Genomic DNA, 21,345 nt, shown 5'->3' on the forward strand with positions numbered 1-21,345 from the left:
GGAACTTTTCCAGGAACACAAGTAGCATTGGATAGAACTTAAAAAAAAAAAAAAATCAGTCACAAAAAGGTCAAAGTTGATCAAAAACAATGCATCAAGAGCAAAAAAAACCCCATAAAACATAAAAATGATCATCACTCTATACAACTCGCACGGATGACACCTAACAGACTATTGAATGCTTTAGTACTCAGCATCCTGCTGCTGCTGATGTAATAGACCAAGCCAACTCTGAGGACATCAAGACACTTGAAATTGGGCAAGATGGACAAAAAAGCTGTGGCTAAACCACATTATTGATCAAACATACTGCAGCAGTAATCCTTACAACACAGTTTTACATGCTGGCTACTGTAATCAGAATCTTCTTATGCTATGAAGGGAAACATTAACCACAAAATGTGCAAGATATAGATGACCTTTATTTGTAACATACCAACATTCACATATCACAGCTCACAGCAGTGCTAATCCTGCTGTAAACAAAGGCACTTTCGACAAATGCATCGTTTCCCCTCTGTGGCTAACTCATTCTACTCTCTTCCTTGCAAATGCATAGTTTTAAACATTTTAAGCCTTTTTTCTCACATATAAATGCAGAATATACAAATATTTTACAGAGTGTAAGCAACCAGTGTGTGCCATAATAAAGATCATTTATATTACCATGGTCCCAAAAGACAGAGGCAGTGAGGAAGACCTTTATTTCTTTGTCCTAATAAAGCATATCTATGTGCATTTCAGTAAGAGCTATATTTAAGAAAGTGGTGCAGTACAAAAAGATCCTCCAGTTACCCAGAAGTATCAGGCAGTACAACTGTAATACATCCTTAATGTAATACACAAGTTTTATATATAAAAGGTTTTCGCTTTGGCTTGATACTTTTTTTTTAATTCAATTAAATACATTTGGTCCCCAAAATAATCAAAGTACTATACAAATCAGCACAGCTGGTAAACTACATTTATCTCAATGTCCATGTTCCTAGCTATGCTACTATAAAAAAAAAAAAAAAAATGAACGCATTAGACCACAGCTCCAAATCTAAGATTTCATTGCACAACAAGTATTTTTGTTTAACAAGTATTTTTGCTTAAGAAAAAACTTGGCTTTGGAAAGTGTTCATTTGGCAAATACCCTTGACCTACCTAGTTTCTCTTCTTGCATTGCTTTTACGTTTAAAACGCCAGACCAGAAATGCTGTGATCATGTTACAACTGCTAAATGCCCTTATTTAAGACAAAGCTGAAAGGCAGCAGTAACTTAACTATAAAGGAAAACAAGCTTTGCACTCAAAAGCAAAGCCACATTCTCCCACATCCAAGTGTTCAGATATTGCAAAGTGCCAACAATTACTGTGTGAAGCACCAAACACAGCAGCATGCATTCACATAAACACAACTGATCTGGATCCTGAAATGTCTTGTGCCACATATGCAATTACGTTTACAGCTGAGCTGCTCGGGAAAGGGGATGTAAAATCATTCTGCCAGCCACAATGCTGTAAACCCAATGCAGAGATGGAAAAACGCAAGTAGACAAGGGAGACAGTTTACTAGCCAGATATCGAAACTGAATTTTCTTCTACCACACATCACTGATGTCGATTTAAATTCAGCAAATGTGGCTGGTTTAAGAACTCCAAAGCAGGATTTCTGGTAGTTCTCTGTCTCGTGCTGTCTTGGGTTATAAGGAGTCCTTATTCAGGTTTGCCATCATCTTTGTCTGCATCGTCATCAGATCCATCAAGTCCCTTTCTGCCAATACGACGAGGTGTAGTAAAAGGCACATCTCCACGCCTAGGAAGAGGGAGAAAAATTCTGATGAGAATGTATGCCCTACAACAGTACCACAAACTTTACCTACATGAATGCCCCATCTTCCAGAGTAGCACGATTATACCAACACAAACAGCTTCAACAACACTTTTTTTGGGGGGGGGGTGTGGCAGTTAGGGAGACTCGCTCTCTCCACTGGGACACTGTTTTGAGAGTTACAAAAATTAGGAAAGCGTATTCATGACTCTTGGATGGGTGAGCATAAGTCTAAAAAGGAAGACATGTTCTGATCAAAACAGGCTAAACATTTAGAATCAACTTTGATCAAAATGGACCAAGCATAAGAGATTAAAGCCTTACCAAGCAGTGTGTAAGCAGGCATTCCATGGAATATTAAAATAGGCATTTAAATATGCTGAAGAACCTCTCCCAAAAAAACAAATACAGTCTCTCAAAACATCCTACAAGGTGTTCCCAGTAATCAGAAATGTTCACTTAAAAGTCCAGCACACACAAATTTTAGGATGAATGCCAATGCATCTTTACAAAATGAATGTCAGGCAACTATAAGGTGGCTGGTGGTGCAGTCCTGGGGAAATGCAAATCTGTCTGAATTCTTTGGGAAAGCATGCCTTGCAACCATGTAAGTACCTACTTTACACATCCATTCTGAAGGCTCTTAACATACTCCAAAACCAGATAGCAATAAAAATTTATAGCCAACAGTTCTCTCAGCAGAGCCTGTATTCTAACAAATGGACAATAAAATTGCAAGGTGGCCTACAGAAGGCAAAAAAGGCAACCAGATTCCTTAATACCTTCTCAGCACTACTTAAACAGCGGTGGGCTGAGGATTCAGAGAAAGTGCCTCCAGCACCGTTGCCTGCAAAAAACCCAGTTCTATAGTTCTCTCTCTCTTCTGTAGATATGGGCGCCAGGCTGGCAACCTTGACACCATAAAACTGCTAATCATTCTGCTGACCACTGTTCCGCTGTGGCGACACCTAACAGGAAAAGCTGAAAGGAGAGACCGAAGCAGCAGCAGCTCATCAGAAACACTGTTCAGTTACAACTTTAACTACCTTTAGGCAAAGCAAACATATTTTGAATACTGTAAAGGCAAGACTCAGGGAAAAGAAACTTTGCAAGTAACATGGAGTGAGATCGCTTGTTACAGTCATAACCAATAGAATCCCTTGCCTCACACAGAGTCAGACATCCTACCACAATTCCACAATTGCACATCTACCCCAGGCCGTCACAACCTTCTACAGTGTCCCATATGCTTCTAGTATTACGAAGACAGCATCCACCTGCCCCATCTTTCTTCCCCAAGAGACCAGAACTAGATCCTTCTCCACAAAGAGTTGCACCTGCCACTTACCTGGCCCATATTTTCCTCCTTGGGTAACCTGGACAAAAATAAAAGGATGCCGAGGAGGTCAGAAACCCATCAAGGTGTAGAACAAGCAACTAATTAAACAGAAAACGAGGAAAGGAAAGGATGTCCAGTTACAACACTGGAGATGGTGAGAAGGAAAGTAGTAGTGCAACTGTGATCACACTCAAACATCAGTTATGGTGACTTGCTTTCAAAACAATACAGGTTAGTGCACTTCTACAAGTACATGCTCCAAAGGCCATGTTTTTGCTTCAAGAATGTTCCCAGTACTTCTCTCCTTAGGAAATGTTGCAGTAGCCACTACACCTTGTAGAATGAGGCCTAACAAACCACGGCACACTGACTTATGATCAATAGGAGGAAATACAATAAACTAGTCATTTAGAAATATAGTTTGCTGAAAACACTGGCATTCTTTTTCATCTAAACACTTGCATGCATACCCTTTCTAATCCCCTTGGTCCTATCCAAATAATTAAATTGCCTAAGTGTAGAACTTGCTCCACTTTTTTTTCTCAACTGTCGCAACAAAACATGCAACTGGTTCAAGCACTTGTGTCACTAGTTTTGGCATGAACAAGGGGTCCTTGCTAAGGTTATTCTGAAACAAGGGGAATGGCTCTTTGCAGTCAATGCCTGGAACTTGGATATAATCCATACTGTGTGACAGCACTGAAGACAGTTTTCCAGCTAATAAACTTGAGGGGTATAGTATTTGCAGCCTCAAAGGGAGTCTTATTCCATCAGCATGGAGCAGTCGAGCTGGACATCTTTCCTGTGGGAGCCTGAAGTAATGCACACCTTTCGGAAATTGACTAGAGGCCTGTATGCAAAAAAAAGGGGGGGCTGCAGCTAAAGCAAATTGACATAGCTGGCAAATGTACTTTCAGTGAAGCATAAGCTAGCCCAGAGGTAAACTTCCTGAGTGGAACGCCCAAAACAAGAGACTCTTGCCCATGTGCATTAAGAAGCTGTGGACCACAACTGGCAAAGGCTGGATTCTCAGTCATGTGCCTCACCTAATACCTTTTCCAGAAGAGCTCTCCTGGCAGAGGTATCAACAAAATCACAGCCACATTTCACCAACTACAGCTGGGAATCTCAAACTTTTTTTTTTTTCCAGAGTTGCATCTGGTACTTCCTTCCAACATATCATTTGCCTTAGAATACCCCCTTTGATACTGAAGTACATTCATCTGGCAATAGCCTTTAAACCCAAGATAAAGAACATAACTTATTCCTGAAACCTTCCAGGATATTACTGTCCTTGAAGCAGCATACATTTAATGGATTTTACCTGAGACAGCCCAAAATAAACCCTGTAGTGCTGGCCAATGAATTAACTTCTGGGTCTGCAACAGTTTTTGAACATAATGTTAGAATTCTTCAACCTTGTAAAAAATCTATCGTGTTTCATGGGAACCAGTAACTTTGAATCTGGTGCTAATGAAACTAACACAAGCATTCTCAAACACCTAAATCTGAAAGAATGACCACTTACTTGGGTTCCTCAAAATCCAATATTTCTAAATACTATTTATGGGTGTCTGGCAACTTTTCTTGCTCACCACTGAAAGTGCTCTTACATCAAAATGAGTGCTTTTCTGAAGAAGCCACCCTTAGGGGAGATAGCCAGAAGAACGCAACCTCATAGTATTGTATGCTGGTGGGGCAAAGCTAGTGTGAATATAAAATATCCTCTTCTGCAACACAGTTAAACAACTGTTTGCAGGAAAAGTTCTGCTCTCCATTTTGTGGGAATAGCTGTACTGGAGGATAAAGACCCCCCCCCCCCCAACTGTCAGGACATGCACACTCTGTATGGAAATGGCCATGGGTTATTGTAGGAAGGTGTAAATCTCTTAGTAAAGCATCATTTCTGCAAAGTATACAATATTAGAGGCTTAACCAACTCAAGTTTTTTTTCTTAATAGCAGAAATCAGTCATACAACTAAGCCAGATTGGAAATATCAAAAAAAAGGGAACTTTCCCTTGTGATGTCCACCTTGGGACACATTTCTGCATACACCAGGAAATGGCATCACTAAACTGATATGTCTATTGATACCTGCAAGACTATGGGTACCTGTATTCATAGTACCAGCTGGGGAAAGCAGAAGAAAAAAAAAGCTTCTAAGGCAAGGCTGACTAACCAAGGCTGGTGCTCTCAAGGCCTTTACAAAGTACCTAACGTATTATATTTTGTCAATCATTCACAAAGTACAGTTGTGTACACCTACCATAAATGTAGATGTTAGAGTGTCTTCACTGTTGCAGTCATAACTGTAGGGTGCTCCTGCCGGCAGGCAGCCCGAGGTCGGCCAGAATCCCAAAGTCTGGGTCCGGCGTCGGCTGTATAAGCTAGTACCCTGACGTCAGTACGCTCTGGTACATAGTCCTCAGCTGACGCCATCTTCTCCAGCCTTTCTTGCCCTAGATGTCAGAAGTCCCCAATAAAACAAAAATGAATCCAATAAGGAAACACAAATACACCACAAAAGAGAAAGAGAGGGGATAGGAGGGAGGGAAACACAGACTGCAACAGTGAAGACACTCGAACATCTACATTTATGGTAGGTGTACACAACTGTACTATGTTCTTCGTGTTTCACTGTTGCAGTCATAACTGTAGGGTGGAATCCCAAAGCAGTGAAAAAGGGGAGGAGGCTTTAGACAGAAGGGGAGGCAAGAATACCCTGCAAAACAGCAGAGGCAAAGCCTGCCCTGGTCTTAGAATACAGTGGGAGATTGTAGTGCTTGGAAAAAGTATGCACAGAACTCCAAGTGGCAGCTTCCAAGATATCCTTGGTAGGAACTCCTCTGAGGAAAGCTGTAGAAGTGGCAGCTGCTCTAGTAGAATGACTTCTAATGGTACCTGGAAACTGTTTTCCATGATGAGTGTAACAAAATCTGATTCCATAAGCAATCCATTTGGAAATAGTCTGTTTAGAAATAGGTTTTCCAAGAGAACTGGAGGCAAAAGAAACAAACAACTGAGTACACTTTCTGAACTCTTTAGTCTTGTCCAGGTAAAATCGTAACTGCCTGTGTACATCCAATGAATGCAAAATCCTTTCCCCTTTATTTTGAGGATTAGGAAAGAAAGTAGGAAGGTGAATTGTCTGATTTAAAGCCACTTTCGAAATCACCTTAGGCATGAAAGTAGGATTGGTCCTCAAGGATACTCTGTCCTGATGGAAAATAAGGTATGGTTCCACAGCCATGAGAGCTTGCAACTCTGAGACCCTTCTGGCAGAAGTCAATGCCAATAAAAGAACAGTTTTCCAAGATAAAAACTTAATATCTGAAGATGCAGCAGGCTCAAAAGGAGGCAAAGTAAGTTTTTCTAAAACATAATTAAGATCCCAGGCAGGAACAGGAGGGGTCCTGGGAGGCCGCAAATTTTTAGCCCCTCTCAAGAATTGTCTCACCAAAGGATGAGAAAAAACAGGCGGGTCAGAACTGAAATGAGCAGAAATAGCAGAAGCATGAATCTTAATGGAAGAAAAGGAAAGTCCTTTAGATAAAAGATCCGAAAGGTAAAGCAAAATAGAAGAGAGATCAGGTACCAGAGGATCCGAGCCTCGGTCCTGCATCCAAAATACAAAACCTCTTCCATTTAGAGGCATAGGATTTCCTAGTGCTAGGCCGTCTAGCTTCCAGAAGAACATCCAAAACTTGTTTGGGAAGACTAGAGGAAATCAAATTCCTTTGAAGAGCCAAGCTGCCAGGCAAAGGGTCTTGAGATTGGAATGTAGTAACTGACCCTGATGCTGGGACAGAAGAGAAGGGTTCAGAGGGAGAATCCAAGGAGGCTCCAAGAACAGGTGCTTTAAAGTTGGATACCAAAACTGTCGAGGCCAATTTGGAGCAATCAAGATGAGGAACTTGGGCTTGTCCTGTTTTATCTTCAGTAATACCCGAGGTAGTAGAGGAAGAGGAGGGAAGGCATATCCTGAAAGGCTTCTCCAGCTGAAGGACAGGGCATCTACTTTCCAAGCTGTTTTGTGGAAGGACCTGGTGCAAAAGCGAGGCAGCTGGTGATTGAGATGGGATGCAAACAGATCTATCTGGGGACATCCCCAAACTGCAGTAATCCTGTTGAATAAGTTGGTGTCTAACATCCATTCGTGAGGATCTGAAATGTTTCTGCTCAGGCTGTCTGCTAAGAGATTCTGTTCCCCTGGAATGAATTGAGCCTAGAGATGTAGATTCAAATTTAGAGCAGTGTCCCATAAGGCCATAGCTAGTCTGCAAAGGAGGTACGAATGAGAACCCCCTTGCTTGTTGATGTACCACATGACCGTGGTGTTGTCTGTGCGAATTAGTAAAGGCCCTGGATGCAAAAGATTCTTGAAGGCTAGAAGAGCATTTTGAACTGCCAACATTTCCTTCAGATTGATGTGCCAGTGAAGATGGTCCTTTGTCCAGGTTCCCTGCTGGCAATTGTCTAGAAAGTGTGCTCCCCAAGCATAATCCGAGGCGTCCGTGGTCAGGATTTGAGTAGGTTGAGGTAGACGAAAAGGCTTTGCTTCGTTTAAAGCACATGCCCTGGACCACCAGAGGAACTCCCTCTGGAGACAGGGGATCAGAGGAATCAGAATATCCAGATCGTGGTAATGCTGTGACCATACACTTTTCAGATAACATTGAAGCTTTCTCATATGAAGCCTTGCATTTGGAATCAACAGAATGCAGGAAGCCATGTAGCCCAGAGTCTGCAGGAATTTCCTTGCAGTGAGCTGAGATAGAGTTGCCAAGGTGTTGAAAATAGAAGCCAGCTGTGTTTGTTTTTCTGGAGTGAGGAAGGCCCTTTGTAAGGTTGTATTTAAGAGGGCTCCCAAGAATACCATTTGTTGAGAAGGGATCAAATGTGACTTTTTTGTGTTCAGTGAGAATCCCAGTAGGAGGAGAAGACATTGAACAAAGTCCAGATGTTGAAGTAGAAGATCTTTGCTGTCTGCCTGAATAAGGCAGTCGTCCAAATAGGGGTAAATCTGGATCCCCTGAAGTCTGCAATAAGCCACTACTGGTGCCAGGCAATTGGTAAAGACTCTGGGCGCAGTAGATAAACCAAAGGGCAGTACAGAGAATTGAAAGTGCCTCGAACCTGCCTTGAACCTGAGGAATTTCCTGCGTTCCTGCCTGATGGGAATGTGTAAGTAGGCTTCCTTTAAGTCCAATGTCACCATCCAGGCGTCCTGAGATGGCATTGGAATTAGTTGCTGCAGAGTAAGCATCTTGAATTTTGGAATTTCCAAAAAGGTGTTTAACACAGAAAGGTCCAGAATAGGTCTCCATGAGTTTTGTTTTCTTGGAACCAGAAACAGTCTTGAATAAAAACCTTTTCCCATCTTTGAGAGGGGAACAGGCTCTATGGCTCTCATGGCCAGAAGAGCATCCACTTGATTTAAGGCCTCTGACCACTGATGTTTTGGCAGATCTGGCCAACTGTAAGCCCCTGGCAAAGTAGGAAAGTGGAATTTGTAACCTTTCAAAATCATGTCCAATACCCATCTGTCCTGGGTAATATGAGTCCAATTTCTGTAAAAAAGAGACAGTTTTCCTCCGAGAGGGGCATCCAGGAGAAGGGGTCCTGCAGCCCAACCTAGAGAGTCATTGAGTTTGCTTTCTTTGAGATTGGGATCCGTCTTCTCCACTTCTAGGTGAAGAAGCAGTCCATTGTCTAGATCTGTAAGAGGCCTGACCTTGGCCACGACCTCTGGAGCGTCTATATCTTCCCCTTTGAGGCCTGTCAGACGTGGGAAAAGACCAATTTTTAGAGGGCCAATTCCTGGAAAATCTAGGAGGCTGAACTTGCAAGAAATCTTTTACAGTCTGCATAGATTTTTGCCTTTTCTTCCATCTTTTTAATAACTTCCTCAGCATTAGATCCAAAAAGAACATCATGCTGAACAGGGGCATCTAACAACTTAGCCTTAACCTGTTCAGGTAAACTTTGTTCACGGAGCCAGGCATGTCTCCTGATAAAAGTACCAGAGGCTGAAGCCCTGCAAGAAGCATCCAAAGCATCAAAACCACAATGTAAACTATGTTTGTTCACTTGTTCAGTAGCATGCAAAACATCCTGAAGTTCCTTATCCTCTGCACATGCAGGAAGGGAAGCAAGCTTTTGCTTTAAAACAGACAAAAGAAATTGCTGATACTTAAACATATGAAACTGGCAATTTAAAGCCCTTACAGACAGGGTAGCAGAAGTATATACCTTTTTTCCCCACCTGTCTAAAGCACGAGAATCCTTCTCAGAGGGAATAGGATTTTTAGAAGAAGCAACCTTAGCAGCCTTAGAGCCCTGAGAAATAGTTTCAGGATCCGCAGAAGGGTTCTTAAATAATAAATGAGAGTCAGGAACCCTATAAAATCTATCAGGCTTAGAAGGAGCAGGAGGCATGGAATCAGGATTCAAATTAGCCTCAGAAAAAGCATCATCTACAATGTCCAAAACAGGAGGGATAGCTAAAGGCCTATGCTGAGGAGGAAGAAGAAATTCTCTAAGCCTCTTCTTGGAAGCAGAATACTCCTGACCTTCCCAATGAAAATGTTCCCACATCTCATGCAAGGTTTCCCCAAAAGAGAAATCTTCAGGCGGAGAGGCCGAGGGTAAGGAGTCCTCAGCATCCGAATCCTCATAAGGAGGAAAAGAATAGTCCTGATCTGAGGAAGAGACAGAAGATACAGAAGCCTGGTCAGAGGAATCCAGAGGAACATCCTGTCGAGGCCTTTTCTCAGGAGGGGGGTGAGAACCCCTAATCATTGTAAGTAAATCTTCAGCCATCTTTAATAATTGCTTCTGTGTCCTGGGAGTAGATTCAGAAGCAGCTTGAGCAGGAACTTTAGACTTAACAGGAGTCTTTGTCTTTGAAATAGTGATGTGAGTAGGCCTGAAAACCCCCTCAGAAGCCGGTACCTGCACAGCGGTTCCGGACCCATCTGAGGGAGCGACGTCCGAAGGTCCTGCAGCAGTTAAAATAGTAGGTCTTGATGGCTCCCCATGGGAGTCCGTATCGGCCATCGGTTCAGAAGTGGCGGACGACAGGGGCTGCAAAAGCGCCTCACTGACGACAGCCGAACCGGACGCTGGCTCCAGCTGCAACGAGTCCTGTTTGGACCTCGGAGGCCTGTCTTTGCACTTCTTTTGAATTCCGGTAGTGTCCGACGACATTCTATAATTGAAGCGTCTGCCAAAATAATTTAGAGCCCAATCGTACCTGCGCTTGATAGCACGAGAGTTGAACCTGACACAGAACCGACAACAAGAAACGTCGTGGTCAGGGCCTAAGCAAGGTAGACAGTAAGAGTGGAAATCTTTATGAGGTATTTGTTTCCCACACGTTATACAATTATTAACTTTTTCTGACATCGGAGGAACAAGAAAAAGATTCCCCAACGGGGTACTTAGCTTTGAGAAGAGAAGAACGAACTTCGGACCGACAACAACAAAATACGTTGTTCGAAAATCGGCAACCAACGACTTGCGAGCTACTTTCCACCGCACGGCAAGAAAGATTGGAGAAGATGGCGTCGGCTGAGGACTATGTACCAGAGCGTACTGATGTCAGGGTACTAGCTTATACAGCCGACGCCGGACCCAGACTTTGGGATTCTGGCCGACCTCGGGCTGCCTGCCGGCAGGAGCACCCTACAGTTATGACTGCAACAGTGAAACACGAAGAACATCTAACCTCTTAATTTTATCTATTTTACAATGACACTGCTAGACCCACGAAGGCTTTTTGACAAAAAAGGATATGCATCTGGCTTTACTGGAAAAAGACAGTCACAGACTGCTGTGACAAAGGTTAATTTGTTTTTGTCTTGTATTTTGTACTGCTTCATTGCCTTCTATTTTGTATAATGTGGTTTACTTTCTTTACACTGTCTGTGCTTTACTTATACTCTGCTTTTAAATGCATATTTAGACTTTGAGAAAAGTACAGTTGTGTACACTTACCGTAGATAGAGTGTATTCACTGTTGCAGTCATTACATTTGGGTCATCTGCCTGCAGGTAGCCCTCAGCTGGCCTGATTATTAAAGTCTTGGGTCCTGCATCGGATGCAGTCTTCTTCCAGGAAGTCAGGTAGTCAGGGGTATAAAGCATGCACTCGACACCATTACATCAGTTTTTCTTGCCCCAAATGTGAGGTGCCCCCATAATGGGAAGCAATTATATACAAGGTTACACCTCCAATAAAAAGCAAATACAACAGAAAGCTTAAATACAGTAAACAAGAAGTAAAGTATAGCCAATAGAAGTCAGAGGGCTGGAGGGAGGGTAACCAGGACTGCAACAGTGAATACACTAACATCTACATTTATGGTAAGTGTACACAACTGTACTATGCTCATGTTTCACTGTTGCAGTCATTACATTTGGTTAGATTCCCAAAGCTAAGGAAGGGAGGAGGCAAAGAGCATTAGGACCAGCTATTAAGCCCTGCAAGACGGCAGTGGCAAAACTAGCTCTGGATTTAGAAAAAATAGGCAAGTGGTAATGCTTGGTGAAGGTATGTACAGAGCTCCAGGTAGCAGTTTCTAGGATGTCCCTGGTAGGAAGACTGCTGAGAAAGGCTTTTGAAGTAGATGCAGCCCTGGTGGAATGGGATTGTATCCCCTGTGGGGTAGGTTTTCCATGGTGCTTACAGCAGAAATTAATGCAATGGCCTATCCACTTAGAAATGGTTTGCTTTGAAATGGCCGTCCCCTCTGCTCCTGCAGCAAAGGCAATGGAGCAGCTGCTAAGTTTCCCTGATAGATTTTATTTGGACAGGACTAAGCCTAAGTTGTCTGTGCACGTCCAAAGAGTGCAGTATTCATTCTCCTTTGTTCTGTGGAATAGAAAAGGTTGGCAAATGAATGGACTGATTAAGGGCCACACTGTATACCACCTTGGGCATAAAGGAAGGACTGGCCCTGGGGGACACCCTGTCTGCATGGAAGATGATGAAGGGCTCCACTGCCATGAGGGCCTGTAATTCAGACACCCTTCTTGCTGAAGTGATGGCTAGAAGGAAGGCTGTTTTCCAAGAAAGGAATTTCAACTCTGCAGTTGCAGTCGGCTCAAAAGGAGGAAGAGTGAGCTTTTCCAATACAAAGTTAAGATCCCAGGCTGGAGTAGGGGCTCTCCTGGGTGGTCAAATCTTTGGCCCTGCTGAGAAATTGCTTCAGCAGAGGGAGAGAGAAGAGATGTGGTTCAGTACTGTAATGTGCTGAAATGGCTGAGGCATGAATTTTAACAGATAAGAAGGAAAGGACCTTGTGGAGCATCTCTGTTAAGTACTGAAGAATATGCAGTAAGCTGGGAATATGCAGTAAGCGAGTCTGGCTCCAGGAACAGTATCTTTTCAACTTTTCAGCATAGGATTTTCTAGTACTAGGCCTCCTTGCTTCCAGAATGACATCCAGCATTTGCTTACTGACGGAGGGTTTTGGAGAGCTCAGGTAATTAGCCAGGCTGCAAGGTTCAGGGTTTGAAGCTGAGGGTGCAGAATCTGGCGCTCCTGCTAGGACAGCAGGGAAGGGGTCTGAGGCAGGTGCCATGATTCCAGCAGTGACATACTGCGCAACAGGAGGTACACCAGTGTTGGCGTGGCCAGTCTGGTGCAATGAGAATTGTCCTTGGCTTGTCCTGTTTGATCTTTAGCAGAACTTTCAAGAGGAGAGGCAGAAGGGGAAAGGCATAAACAAAGGCTTTCCCAGGTGAAGGACAGGGCATCCACTTTCCAAGCTTGTCTGTGGGGATTCCTTGTGCAGAATTTGTCCAATTGGTAGTTCTGAGGGGAGGCAAACAGGTCTATCTCTGGGTTCCCCTATTTGTTTCTCAAATTGTTGAATATCTTTAGTTCCAGTTTCCATTCGTGTGGGTCCATGAGATTTCTTTTTAGGTCATCTGCCAGTGAATTTAGCTTGCCTGGCAGGTATTGAGCTTGTAGGTGCAATTGGCAGCCCAGGGCTGTGTTCCATAGAGCCATGGCTAGTCTGCAGAGAGGGTACGAGTGTGTTCCCCCCTGCTTGTTTATGTACCACATAACAGTAGTGTTGTCCATCTTTACCAATAATTGTCCTGGAAGAATATGGTCCTTGAAGGCCATCAGAGAATTCTGTACAGCTAACATTTCTTTTTGACCGATATGCAGGTGCATTTGACTCAGGTTCCATTTGCCCTGAATGCACTGCCCTGCAAAGTGAGCCCCCCATGCATAGTCTGATGAGTCTGTTAGGATTTGGGTGGCAGGGGGTAGAGTGAATGGCAGTCCCTTGTTGTGGTAGCACCAAAGGAACTCCGTCTTTATACAAGGAATGACAAGGATCATTGATTCCAGGTCCTGAGAATGTTGACACCCATAGGCTTTTTAGATATGATTGTAGTTTCCTCATATGCAGTCTTGCATATGGAATTAGTAGGATGCAAGAGGCCATGAACCCCAGGGCTTGCAGTATCTTCCTTGCTGGAAGCTGGGTCTTTGTAGCCAGTAGTTTGAAGCAGACTGTCAAATAAACTTGTTTCTCTGACGTGAGGTAGGCCATCTGGGAAGTTGTGTTCAAGCTTGCTCCCAGGAATACAAATTGTTGGCAGGGTACTAGGTGAGATTTCTTTTCGTTTATGGTGTACCCCAGTGAGGTTAGCAGTTTCTTTACAAATGCCGGATTTAATTGTCTAATTCAGGCAGAAAGCCAGGACATACTATTGTCCAGGTATGGGTATATTTGAATATTTCTTTGCCTGCAGAATGCAATGACTGGAGCTAGGCACTTTGTGAATACCCTGGGCGCAGTAGATAAGCCAAAGGGCAGTGCAGAGAACCGATAGTGCAAGCAGGCTGCTCTGAAACGTAGGTATTTTCTGCAAGATTCCCTTATTGGGCTGTGCGGGTAAGCTTCCTTTAAATCCAATGTTGCCAACCAGGCATTCTTGCCTAGCATGGGAAGCAGCTGATGAAGAGTTAGCATTTTGAATTTTGGGATTACCAAAAAAAGTTTTTAGAATAGACCGGTCCAGGATAGGACACCAGGAGTTCTTTTCTGGGTACCAGGAAAAGTCTTGAGTAAAAACCTTGTCCCCATTCCTCTGCTGGGACAGGCTGAATAGCCCTGATACGCAGAAGAGAGAGAACCTGCTATTGAGCCTCTGCCCACTGATAGGGGTAGGTCTGACCAACTGTGTGGGGTTGGTAAAGAGTGGAAGTGGAATCTGTACCCTGGGGAAATTAGAAGTTATGTACTCACCATAACGTTCCATCTGAGTAGGTGTATTCATTTGTCTGCAACCTGTGGGTTATGGATCCGATATCGGATCCGAACCGGCATGGTTTTCCAGCTATGGATCCGAGCTCTCAGCTCCTCCCCTCACCCATAATGCCCTGCTCTCCCTACATGACCTCAGATCGAGTTTGCAAACAATAAAAATACCCTGAAAAGGGTAACACATAATATGCAGGAAACTGAAAAAGGCCAGGGGGATAGGAGGGCGGGATGGTTGCAGACAAATGAATACACCTACTCAGATGGAACGTTATGGTGAGTACATTTCTAAATCTGAAGTAGGAGATTCATTTGTCTGCAACCCGTGGGACAGAGTCCCCCAGCTACCTGAATCTTGGGCGGCCATTATGGAAGGATATTCCGGAGCACCGCGGAGTCAAAGGATGCTCTACCCCTAGATGTAATATCCAACTTGTAGTGGGAAATAAAGGTATGAGATGAAGCCCAAGTGGCTGCTGAACAAATATCATCCAGAGGAATCCTAGCCTTAAAGGCCGAGGTAGAAACTGACCGGGTTGAATGGGCATGTACTCCCTCCAGTGCGGGCCTTCCAGAAGCTTGATAAGCCAATAAGATGCACTGCGAAATCCAGCGTGATAATGAGACTTTGGAAATTGGCTTGCCCACATTAAATTTAGCAAAGGAAATAAACAACTGGTCGGATTGCCTATGACCAGCTGTCCTGTTTAGATAAAATCTAAGTTGCCTGTGAACATCTAAGGAATGAAGCTTGTATTCACCCCTGTTTTGATATTTAGGGAAGAAAACAGGGAGGTGAATGGATTGATTAATAATTTGCTTCAGAAGCTACCTTAGGAAGAAAGGACGGGTTGGTCCTGAAGTATACACGGTCCGGATGAAAGACCAAGTAAGGAGGCTTGGCTGATGAGGCTTGAAGTTCTGAAACTCTCTTGGCCGAGGTAATGGCTACTAAAAAGGCCGTCTTGAAAGATAAAAATTTTAGATCTACCGTCGCCGCAGGTTCGAAGGGGGGAGCGGTCAAGGCCTGAAGGACCAAAGAAAGGTCCCAAGGAGGAACCACTTGCTTTACAGGGGGGCCTGAGAAGAAAAGTACCTTTTAGGAAAATCTTACACAATTTGGCAGGAGTCGTGACCAATATGATAATGAGAAATTGCCGCAAGTTGCACTTTGACCATGGAACTGCTGGCACCATCATTAAAAAGAGTGGTTAAGAAGTCAAGCACCAGAGGAAGGGGAACTGTGAAGGGGTTTAGACCTTGCCGCTCCGCCCACAAGGAGAACAGTTTCCACTTGCTGCGGTAAACTTTCCTGGTGGATGGTTTATGAGCCGCCACCAGGATGGCCTTAACAGGAGACGAAATACCGGGAGTCCTGATCAGGAGTGGAACTGGAGCAGCCAAGCAGTCAGCTTCAGGTTGTCCAGATTCAGGGCTGATGAGCGGGATGGGTGAGATATCAGATCCGGAATGGGATCTAGAATCCAAGGAGGATTCACTGAGTGCGACCTTAGGAAAGGGAACCAGATCTGTTGAGGCCAAAATGGGGCAATGAGAATCATTCTGCACCCCAACCGAGAGGCTTTCTGAAGGAGTTGAAGCATCAGAGGCAAGGGGGGGTAAGCATAAAGAAGACCGGGTGGCCAAGCATGCACCAGAGCGTCTCTTGGGGTATCTCCGAGAGGAGGTATTAAAGCGAAAAAACTGTCGCACTTGGTGTTTGAGGGAGACGCAAAAAGATCGCAACAAGGAGTTCCCCACCGTGCGAAGATGCGTTTCGCTACCTGAGCATTGAGAGACCACTCGTAAGGGGTGAGAATGGTGCGACTGAGTTTGTCCGCAAGGATGTTGGACCGACCCGGAATATGCGTTTCTATGAGAAAGCGGTTGGTGGAGATTGCCCATTCCCACACTCTCAAGGCTTCTCGACAAAGAGGGTAAGACCTGGTTCCTCCTTGCTTGTTGATATACCAGACGACATGTTGTCCGACTGAATCGCAATAGTTCCCAAGGGAAGAAAGGCCTGAAGTGCTAGCAATGCTAAGAGCACTGCTCTCATCTCTAGAACGTTGATATGCAGTAAGGTCTCCGAATCGTTCCACGTGCCTTGGACCCCCCGGCCTGCAAAATGCCCCCCCACCCGAGGCGGGAGGCGTCCGTGGTCACCGTGGCGAGAGGGGGAGAAGCACAAAAGGGGCGGCCTCCGTGGAGATCTGGAGAGTGGAGCCACCACAGGAGGGACCGCTTGCAAGCCTTGCTGATCGCAATGGGATGATGCATAGGAAGAGCAAGATACGACCACTGAACTAGTAGTGTCCATTGAAGGATGCGCATATTGAACCTGGCAAGAGGAAGAGCTATCGCTGCCGCCATGGACCCTAGAGCCCTCAGGACCAACTCCGCCGGAACTGAGCTGGAGTGGAGAATGGCCCGCACCTGGAGCTGCAAATTCTGAATTCTGTCCGCAGTGAGGAAGGCTCTTAACCGTCTCATGTCTAACCTGGCACCTATAAAATCTATGAACTGCATCGGTGCTAGGTTGGATTTTTCTGTATTTATTGTGATGCCCAGATGGGGAGCTAGATGGAGAAAGGAGTCTCGCGCCAATAATAGTAGATGCCTTGTTGGAGCGGTGAGAAGCCAGTCGTCCAGGTAAGGGAAGACCTGCACCCGCTGAAGCCTCAGGTGGGCCGCTACCACTGCTAATACTTTGGTGAACACCCTGGGGGGCTGTGGTGAGACTAAAGGGAAGGACCCGGAATTGGTAGTGACTAGCTCCCAGCCGGAAGCGGAGAAACCTCCTGGAGCGCCTGTCCATTAGTATGTGGTAGTACGCATCCTTGAGGTCTATGGAGCACATCCAGTGATTTTCTCCCAGAAGGGGGAGAATAGACTGCAACGTAACCATTCGGAACTTCTCCTTGGGAACTGCCAGGTTCAAGAGTGAAAGGTCTAAAATTGGTCTTAGATCCCCCGTCTTTTCTGGCACTAAAAAGAACCTGGAGTAGAACCCTGATCCGATCTAGTCTGGGGGGACGGGCTGGATGGCTCTTTTCTTTAGCAGATGGCCAATTTCTGCCAAAGCGGCCTCCCACTGACCGGGTGGAACGTCGGGGAGGGACTTCAATTTTGGCATGTGACGAAATGGGATACGGTATCCTCTGGATATGATTTGGAGGACCCAGCGGTCTGATGTTATGGACTCCCATGCCGCTAGGTGCTCCGAAAAACGTCCCCGACTGCCTCCAGAGTGGAGCAGCCGGGCAACCCTTCAGGGCTGCTGCGCGGGCCGTTCAGAGAAGGGTTCTCTGGACCCGAAGTTCCTGGGAGCCCCTCTGCCCCTGGGGCGGCGTCCTCCCTGTCCTCCTCTGCCACGGTAGGACTGGTTGTCCGGAGCGGGTTGGGATTGCTGCGACTTCCGGAACCACATCTTCTTCTGGCCCTTTTGGTTCCTAGAATAGGGCCTCTGGGGCACAGAGAAGCGGATTCCGACGGCAGACAGCGTCTTCCCGTCCTTTTCGCTCTGGGTCAAGGTATCACGAACAGTTTTGCCAAAGAGGGCAGAACCATCGAAGGGGCGTTCGCAAATGACGCTTTGAAGGGCTACGTGAAATCGCAATGACGGAGCCAGGCCTGACGTCTGGTAACTAGGCCTGCCCCTGCGGCTCTAGCGGCACCCTCCGTAGCATGGGACAGTAACCGCATAGAGGTATTAGTGACGGACCTGAGAGTGGCCATACGGGTGGAGTGCCAACACTTTGTCCTCCTCCGACATGGACTCTGGGGGGGATGCAGCGTATTCCTTGATAAGATCGCGCTGCATCCTAATCACATGTGCCAGGTAGTTCAGCGCCCTTACTGAGAAGGTTGTTGAACTAAACATCCGCTTCCCCAAGCGGTCCATCATCCGAGACTCCTTGCTCGGGGGATGGACTGAGGGACTCTCCTGAGCAAGTTCCCTCTTGGTGGCTGCCGCCGTCAACATGGCATCTACCGGAGGCCCCTTACTCCAATGGGCACGGTCAGCAGGGGGACTAAGGATACGGTCGGGCCTTTTTGGGATTGGCTCCACGGTGTCCGGTTCCTTCCACGCCCTGGTGGTAATCAGGTCCACCAGGGGGTCGGCAGGAGGGGACACCCAAGAGGTAGACGGGCCCCTTCAAATGCCTCCAAGAACACGGACTCGTCCGAGGAAGACTTGGGGGCAGACCACCCCCCCCTTATGCGGAGCATTTCCATGATGTCTCCAAAGGAGACATCCTCAGGGGATGATCTTGGGGAGCCTTCCCCTTCCTCCAAGTCCGTGTCTTTAGTGAGAGACTCGGGGGAGTCTATGTGCCTCCTTTTGCACGTATGCTTGTGGGGGGCATCCTCCGGGGGGCTTTGAGGACTCCTCGCAAACTGTGACCTGTTCCAAAGGAACAACTTGGGGCAAAGGAGTGGGCTGTCCCAATGGCCGGATGGTGGAAGCCTGGCCCAGTGCAGATGGAGCGCGGGACGGAGCCGAAGCAAGTGCCGGGGGTCCGGAAACCCTCAACAGGGCCCTCTCCACTACATCAAAAGCCGAGGGGGAGCCGACCTCGACCAAAGGATCCGATAATCGGCTCCCCCTGGGATCCGAGGAGTGGATCGGAGCCGGCGCTGAAGCGCTCGGATCTGAGGGGACAGTGCGCTCCGACACAGACGGCGCCGAAGGAGCACTGATCTCCCCGGATCCGAAGCTCGGATCCAGGCTCCGAGAGGTCGGATCCGAAGCACTCGAGTGCAGGGTCGGATCTGAAGTACCGAGTACTATCGGCGCCGACCCACCCCCGGCTCCGAAGCTGCTCGGCTCCAAACCCGGGTAGCGGGTCGGAGAAGGAGCTATAGGTTTAAAGAAAGGGGTCGAGCTCCCCCCCAGAGGGGGGGGGGGAGGCAAGAGCACTCCCATCTGCATCTGGGCCTGGATGAACCTTCTCATCATCCGGTCCAGATCAGCATCCGATAAACTATAAGTCGATCTCGACGAGGCCACCGAGGTAGGCCTCGAGTGCCTCCTGGATTGCCTCGACGGAGATCGGGTCTCCTCCTCCTCAGGTCCCGGTGAAAAGCACACGGGTGACCGGAGCCGAGGAGGGGGAGAACCAGCAGACAAGGAGGCCGGAGGAGAAGCCCGCTTGGCAGGCGGGGCCGAAACAGAGGTCTCGGCCCGCCGCTTATGGTGCTTTTCCCTCCGGTCCTTCTTTCTAGCTTCCCTTTCCTCCAAACCACTACAGGGAGGTTGAGTCCCAGGAGGAGGAGGGGGAGCCGGAGAGGAGGGAACCGTAGACACGGTACCCCCCGAAGGAGCGGGAGCAGGAGCAGAGTCCGGGGGCAAATGTCCCGCCAGGACTAGCTTAGACCTCCGCTCTTTCAATGCCCTGGGGTTGAACCCTGCACAAATGGAACATCCAGAAGTGAGGTGTTCAACCCCAAGGCATCGCACGCACCGAGTGTGGCCATCAGCAGGGGAAAGCTTATGGCCACACTCAGAGCACTTCGAAAAAATAGCCTTAGGTTGTTCAGACATCCTAAGAGCCTAGCTTTTACTTAAACTAATCTAAAAAAAGTAAAAGTAAACTAGTCACACAACACAGGCCCAAACACACACTACGCTACCAGCGAGGGGAGGGAAACTAAATATAAAAAAGTTAAGTTAAATTAAACAACTTTAACTACAAAGAGGGAAACCTAAACTTTCACACAAAACTGTCAAAAAAGTTAAATTTTAGCACTAGAAAATCTCAATAAAAGCACTTAGCTGTAGAGCTCAAGAAAACCAATCTGGTCACCAGCGTGGCAAACTAGATCTGAGGTCATGTAGGGAGAGCAGGGCATTATGGGTGAGGGGAGGAGCTGAGAGCTCGGATCCATAGCTGGAAAACCATGCTGGTTCGGATCCGATATCGGATCCATAACCCACAGGTTGCAGACAAATGAATCTCCTACTTCAGATCTATATTTAAAACCATTTGTCTTGGGTAATGAGTTGCCAGTTTTTTGCATGCAGGGCGATTCCCCCCCCCTAAGGGAGCAGACAGTTGAGCAGGGCTTGGAAGGTTTAAGGTTAAGTCGTTGTGACAGTTTACCATTGGGGGGTGTCTTACTACTTCCAGCTTTGGAAGTGGGAGCCACCCCCACTGCATATGCCTGTGAGGGGTCTACATCAGCATATCAAAACTTTAATAGTTCGAATCACAAAATATCGAACTGAAATGATCGAACTATTACATTTTCGAATGCAGATATAAAAAAGCAAAAAAAAGAAACTGAAGGGTGTAGGCAAGCCCCCATACACCCCCCACGTGGGGGGCTGCTCCCCCACACACCCCGCTACTTAAATATACCAAATCCGAAACCACACTACAATATCGTAAACGGAAATCTCCCCTTACTGAAATTTCCATTTACCCATTTGATGTTCTGCACTTCAGGCATTTTCACTTTGACAATATCGCATTAGATATTGTCAGCGTACGAGATGCTGATCGGAACCCCCTGTGAGTACCTTGAGACTGTAGCCTAGGTGGTTTGCTGTTCCTGGGTTTGGACTGAAGGCCTGGAAGAGACAGGAAAGGACCAATTCTTAGAAGGCCAATGTCTACTAAATCTGGGAGGCTGTACTTGCAGGAAATCTTTAACAGTTTACATAGATTTAGCTTTTTCCTCCATCTTTTTAAGTACTACTTCTGCTTTGTTGCCAAACAGGCGGTCTTGGTTTAAGGGAGCATCCAGTAATTTAGCTTTAACATGATCTGGCAAATTTTGCTCCTTAAGCCAAGCATGCCTTCTAAGAACAGACCCGGTGTCAGCAGCCCTGCAAGATGCTTCTAAAGAGTTAAAACCACATTGCAAAGTATGTTTACGAACTTGTTCAGCAGAAT

The 21,345-nt window shown here is 46.3% G+C and overlaps 1 protein-coding gene across 1 annotated transcript in view; it reads right to left on the reverse strand.

Moving 5' to 3' along the window:
* Positions 1–404: 404 nt before the first annotated feature.
* MYH9 (myosin heavy chain 9) overlaps positions 405–21,345 on the reverse strand; it is a 1,134,272-nt gene continuing 1,113,331 nt past the window's right edge. The window contains exon 43 of the mRNA XM_044075327.1: positions 405–1,800. Within this exon, the coding sequence (XP_043931262.1) occupies positions 1,701–1,800 (100 nt within the window). The 3' untranslated portion in view covers positions 405–1,700. The remainder of the gene's footprint in view (positions 1,801–21,345) is intronic.

Source organism: Protopterus annectens, chromosome 1.part1 (assembly GCF_019279795.1).
Source record: "Protopterus annectens isolate FY-2018-M chromosome 1.part1, PAN1.0, whole genome shotgun sequence".
NCBI classification, from domain to species: domain Eukaryota; kingdom Metazoa; phylum Chordata; order Ceratodontiformes; family Protopteridae; genus Protopterus; species Protopterus annectens.